The sequence below is a fragment of the Nestor notabilis genome, unplaced genomic scaffold (assembly GCF_000696875.1).
Source record: "Nestor notabilis isolate BGI_N333 unplaced genomic scaffold, ASM69687v1 scaffold6697, whole genome shotgun sequence".
Lineage (NCBI taxonomy): Eukaryota > Metazoa > Chordata > Aves > Psittaciformes > Psittacidae > Nestor > Nestor notabilis.
Window position 1 is genome coordinate 25052 of NW_009936007.1, and position 6351 is coordinate 31402.

The 6351-nt window shown below is 37.5% G+C and overlaps 1 protein-coding gene across 1 annotated transcript in view; it reads right to left on the bottom strand.

Annotated features, from left to right (window-relative positions):
• NFX1 (nuclear transcription factor, X-box binding 1) overlaps positions 1–6351 on the bottom strand; it is a gene marked incomplete at its 3' end in the record, with an annotated part of 34270 nt that overhangs the window by 22411 nt on the left and 5508 nt on the right. The window contains exons 4-5 of the mRNA XM_010018119.1: positions 3653–3730; positions 2041–2146 (exon numbers count right to left, since the gene is read on the bottom strand). Coding sequence (XP_010016421.1) covers positions 2041–2146; positions 3653–3730 — 184 coding nt within the window. The remainder of the gene's footprint in view (positions 1–2040; positions 2147–3652; positions 3731–6351) is intronic.

Here is a 6351-nt window from a genome sequence, read left to right on the forward strand (position 1 = left end):
AATCACCAGTAACAGTGCTACTAACACATTCCATAGTTTGCATTTCAACAGCAGACACGCACCAACTCAACTGTGTTCATCACCAGTAACACTCAAAACAAGCATCACATGTCCAAGACATTAATACATTCCTTTCTTCAGTGATCTTAAATAGATTAGAAACAAAAGCTTCTCTATGAATTTCTTCTTTTGAGATGCTGCCTTTATCTTTGAACTCAGCATTTCTAGCACCACCAGTAAGAGCTGTTGTTCCTCTTCCTGTAAGTAAGGGACAAGCAGCAAGTCTGCCTCAGTTTTCTTTCTCACCATCAAGCACATCACCCGAATGTCATCAATGCCAGTCCTTTACTTGATTATTAGATCTTACCTCATACTTCAAGAAACACTAGGTGGTCCCTATCTGCATACAAAACCTCTGCTGGGCACAGACAAGCCCAAGCTTGTGAATTTCTACTTAGCTAACTTGTCTGCACTCTTCCTTAGCCACCTCCTAGTTCCACTAGTTTGCAACTACGGCAACTATTGTGTGGAGCAATTATTATTGGCCAGGACTGATCAGCTTAAGTGCACTAGTCAAAAGAAAAACAAAATAAACAAAACCCCAAAACACACAAAAACCTCCTGTAAGACTACACAATTACAAGGCAAACCAAATTCCCCAAGTACTGCTATGCCAGCACTAATTAGTTACTATACTTGTATACAACGTAACTGAGTCAAAAGCCCCTCTCCAGACTTCTTGTAGCCCCTTTAGGCACTGGAGCTGCTCTAACCTCTCCCCTTAAGGAGCCTGCTCTTCTCCAGGCTGAACCAGCCCAGCTCTCTCAGCCTGGCTCCCCAGCAGAGCTGCTCCAGCCCTCGCAGCATCTCCATAGGTGGCCTCCTCTGGACTCCCACCAGCAGCTCCATATCCCTCTTGTGCTGTTGCCCCAGAGCTGAACACAGTACTCCAGGCACACAGTACTTCAGTGGAGCAGAGGGGAAGAATCTAGCATATTTTCATGTGTGGGAAAGTATAAGAAGTACAGAAATAGTCTTTCATTCAACAAGATGCTGAAATAGATTTGAAACAGAACACATTAAGTAAAAAGTTCAGAGGAAAGTTTTAGTGAAGTTTTGAGTTTCAGTAAACCTTGGAAAGAGTTTAAGATGACAGTCTATTTGTTGGAATGACCGAAGTTTTTGATTGTGTACCAAGAGCAGAAACAATTGCTTCCGACTATTAAAAATGTCTCAAAACAGAAATATGAACAGGCATTATGGACCAGCTTCCATACATGAAAAATTAAGTTGGATACACTAGAAACAACATAAAATTTATTTTTCTGACTAGCAAGCTTATTCATACAAAGAAAAAGCCTGACTAATGCTGTTAACCTTATCAATACTACCACACTACTAAAAAAAAAAAAAAAAATCTAAAAGAATTGAACTTTCTAGCCTCTCTTCACTGAATTATGCTAATAAATGTCAGCAAAACCAATCTGAGTTATATATACTGATTAAGATCTCCATGAGGGATTCTGGTTCAACCATCTGGTGGTCTCAACAAGTAGATAAATACATAAAATACCCTCTTATCCTCAGCAGTTTACAAGACAAAGGAAAGAAAAAGAAACAAAGGATAGAAGTAAGCAGTCCCTCAGTTAAACCAAGCACCACTGCTCTTGGATTAAGATATACAGACACACAGGAAAAGCAGCACCTAAAATGCCTGGACCACTGGGCACACGATTAAAGTTACGTCTATTCACTATTACTTCTCTACTTCAATTAAGGCTTTTGAAACCAAGTCAGGCAGCTGGATTAGTTTCTAAAATGATGGAAATGTTGCTACAACTATTGTTGTTGACCTCCTGTTCATTCTCGTATGAACTCACCTTTGACATACAAACACAGCCTCCATTTTTTCCAGGCTTCATTTGAGCTATAAACCAAATATACCTCTAAGCATATCCTACAGACAAAAAGTATCCAACTATAGCCTTCAGAAATTTTCTCTAGATCATTTCAATATTCACATGACCAATATTTACTTACATGTTACAAAGATGTGGACAGTCCAAACCCTGTCTCTTCTTTCCACAAAGTTCCCCACAGCTGTGTGGGATTTCATTTCTATTCCATTCAGGATTGTGCACCTTACCTAAACCATGTCAAAACCAAAAACATATTTATTGCCTCAAATACAATATTGAATTGGTGAAAATATCACACCAAAAAGCTGCATTTTCATTACTGGCAGTTTGAAAAACAAAATATAAGTTATGTCATCTTAATTCTTTTAGTACACCTTTCTATAGTCTGCAAGTTGCAAGAAGGAAAATACAAATAAACAATACAGATGGCATTTTTTCACCTGAGTATCAATTAAACTAGTTGAATACAAGGGAAAAACCTGAATATTAGAAGATTCAGAAGAAAAAGATGCTCAGTATTTCCTCATGGGATGATGAAAAACCCCACACTTTAACCACACTCAACACATAGTATTTTCCATCAAATAGAAGACAGCTTTGCATAAGCAACTGGTCATATCCAAATGTCATACTGTTAATGTAAACTTATTTACAGAATATTAAAATCTTATGTTCAAACATGGTAATCTTAACCCCATGGACAACTTGAGGTTCCTACTGTAGATCTCCCAAAACTATGAAATAGGCTTTAACCCTGGGCAAAATTTCTTTCCTATTTAACACAACGACTACCTGTCTTAAAAGTGTATTTTCATTTCAAATCAAAACATTCATTCTACCTCACTTTTTACCCCTGTACTCCTAAGATTTCACACATTTTTATACAAAACCACTAGTCTTACCTGCATTGCACTGCTCTTACCTTACTCAGATGTTTAGATAAGAGAACTTTAGACAAATTGTTACCTATTACAACATAAATCTAGTTTCTTTAGGACAAGTTCACTGACTCTCAGATCCTGTCTTAATTCCAGAATATTGTTTTGTAGCAAGTCAAGTGAAACCTTCCAGTGACTCTCACTTAAGGAAGGGAAAGCTACACAGAATCACCACAAATTGCTGAAGTGTAAATCTCAAATAACATGTATTTGCATCTTTGCAATTAAGTAACATAATGCATTTCTCCCTTTCTGTCATACACTTAAGGCTTAGTGAATGTGGTATTTGCCTCATCTACCTCTTTTATTAAACATGTATCTACATAAAGATCTGAAAAATCTGAGTATTAGTCCCTATTTAACTTGTATGTGTCCCTGATCAACATAAATGCCAAAACTGCTAAAGTACTTTAAAGGTTAAGATAGTTGCATACTTGAATTGTGTATTATTTTGGTGTATCTTACCACAAAGAGTAACAAAACATGAATGTTATTTCAGGCCTTCTCCAGAAGGAAAGCCTGTAGGATAGCAGCCCGATTCTACCATTGTTCCATAAAAAAATTATTTTTACATAGTGATATGAACATGTTTATCACTTCTGATTTAGTATTTCATTTTTTAAATGTTTTAAGCAACATATGTATGATTCTCTGCACAGCCACCTTCCAGTGTTAACACACTTTTAAACAAGGTTGATTTCAGAGATGTAGGCAAACGAGCAGCAATAGCAGAATTCAAATTAAAAAGAATCAAAATGACAAAATTTTTGTTCTTTGCAAAAGCAAGAAACTCACCACAGAAACAACTGTAAGTTTTAGGAACTTGCATGGAAGCATTCTGACAAGCTGGACATCTCCAACCACTATTACCATCTGCAGACAAAAAAAAATAAAGATAAATATGACTTGAAGTAAATAAAGGAGCTAATTGGCAAGCTTGGAGTAAGTGCTTGTTTCTTAACACAGCTGCAACCAAACCAGAAGTGGTGAGAAAGCTGGTTAATAAAAACGCATTTTATACTATATCAAGATACAGAGGTACTTCATCTGACCAGGCTCCAACTTTATACAGAGGCAATATTACAATTCCACTTTTTCTATTATCATATTATAAGACATTCTACTAGAATACAGAGAGTCTTTAACGCATCTAAAGATGTGAGAAAAGAAACTGTTGAAGTGTGGGAAATTGGTGAGAAAAATATAATTACCTACAGTCTTAAGCACCACTTGCATATTCCTTTTCATTATCCTCCAATGTTACAAGCTTACATGCCTTGTCAAAGACCAGTTCAGTATTGCTTCATGTCCAGAATAAACTGGTGCTACATAAACCAGAACAATCTAATTTTTAAATTAATTTCAAGGTGACAATACCTGTGTATTGACTAGGACATTATTCTTCAAGTTGGTATTTTATTAAATGGTGGTTTTCTTGCTTCTGCATTTCAGGAGGCAGTTGGTTAACAGTAAAGGAAGAACTTCAGTGTAAGGAATATAATGTTTATGAAGATGTTTCTCAAATTCAGCACATATCTGGCTATGAAGAATACCAGTGTAAGATCAGTAATGAACACAAAGGGGGAGAGATTTTTATATACACAGACAGATATAAAAATATATAAACTGATTAGCTCTTACTGTCTCTCTCAATCAGTGCTGGTAAATTAATAAAGCTGTGATTTTGGAACTGTTTTTTGCTATTAAGAAATTTGATTGAGATTTATGATATTCTCACAGTATGAATGCAGGAGGGATTGCAAACAGTAAACCCCATGTGACACAACCACTGCACTGCAATGACAGGCACACCTACATCTGCTATCACCAAGATTGGAGACTTCCTGCATTAACCATCATAACGCACACTGGGAATGATTTTCACAAACTGGAAATGATCCAGTTTGTGATCATTTGCTTTGCCACTCTTGAAATGCAAATCTAAAGCACGTCTGTTCCTTTCAGTTGGTGCCTATTCATACCCCTTGTCATCCTGGCTTCTATCACTGTGCCACCAAGAGTGGCAGAGAGCTATACAATTATGGGCTAAGCAGCTGTAGGACAGTGGCACAAGGAGTATGCTCCCATCTTCATGCTCAAGACCATCTGTGTTTCCTGACCAAGATTTCTTCATTTATTTGACTGCTACAGATTGAAGCATCTCAGAAGTGTTAAAAGCTACAGGTAAAAGCTGGCAGCAGGAAACTGAAAGGGGTAACTGCTGACAAAGCTTTCAGCATCGTACACGGTCCCTCCCAAAGCTAGCATAGTAAACTCTAAGCGATTCCCTGTGGGATTACTCTGTAAAGTATACTTCACTATTACATCAACAACATCATTTCTTTCACTGTTATTCCATGTTACGCTTTTCAAGGTAAAGCTTCAGAAGACTAGTAGAAGGCCTCTCCTATTAACATCTCTCCCAGAGCAGGACAGATAGTCCTTTACAAACAATAGTTTCTCTAGAGTTTAGTTAAAGTCCTTGTAAAACAGGAACCTTTTACCAAGCAAAACAGACATTCAAGATATATTCTGTTCTTCTTAATCACTGATTATCCTTTGTTCCTTTAAGAGGGCATGTGGATCCACCCACAAGGAACATGTACAGTTGCTTTCCTCTAGAAATAGAAGAAATAAGTTTTCTTCCTGGATTCGGATGCAAATACAGTAGGGTATAACGACAGTGGGATGACTCCTGACATCTACATTACAGTCCTGTAACCACTCCTTACAAATCCTGATTACTGAAGAAAGTGGGAATGAGGATGACCCTACAGAATGATCATTCCACTCTCATGAATCTTCTCATTAATAGGATCAAAGTACACAGAATTCCAACCAAAGGCACCAAAAGGACAGTTATCTTTATCTGTGGCAGCATGCCCAGAACCCTGCCCCTTCCTGCATGCATGCTATAATAAAGGCACAGTGGACGACATCTTCAGTTTCCAGCATCCTAAAGGATTAAGGGGCTCAAAAGAACCTTGAGTAGGAAAAGCTGGGAATTATATATATAGAGATCTTTATGTGCAGTTTCAAACAACCAACTTTCCTCTTTACATGCTTGCCTAGATGAGTCACAGGTAATTACATAAGAAAGGATACAGACACATCTGCTAGAATAAAATGAATGCTAGCAGGCTGCATTTCCGAAGGCAGCAGTATGGCAGGAATTTTCCACACATATACAATGGTAGGTACATAAGAAGAATTCCAAACGAAAGATTTTAGTTGCTTCAACAGTGTACACTATACTAGAATCAACACTGGCAGCTTCATGCTACCATTTCTAAGATGGTCTTATGCAGCTCTCCACAGAGATAACCTGTATCAGAATAAATTACTGCTTTGATTTCTCAGCTATACACAATCAAAAGCTTTTGTCCCAGTAACAAAAAATGTCATATTTGTGTAATATCCAATGCACACAGAATGGCTTCAGTCCTTAAGTAGCATGGCTTAAGGAAAAAAAAGGGGAAGAGGGGGCAAGAAGG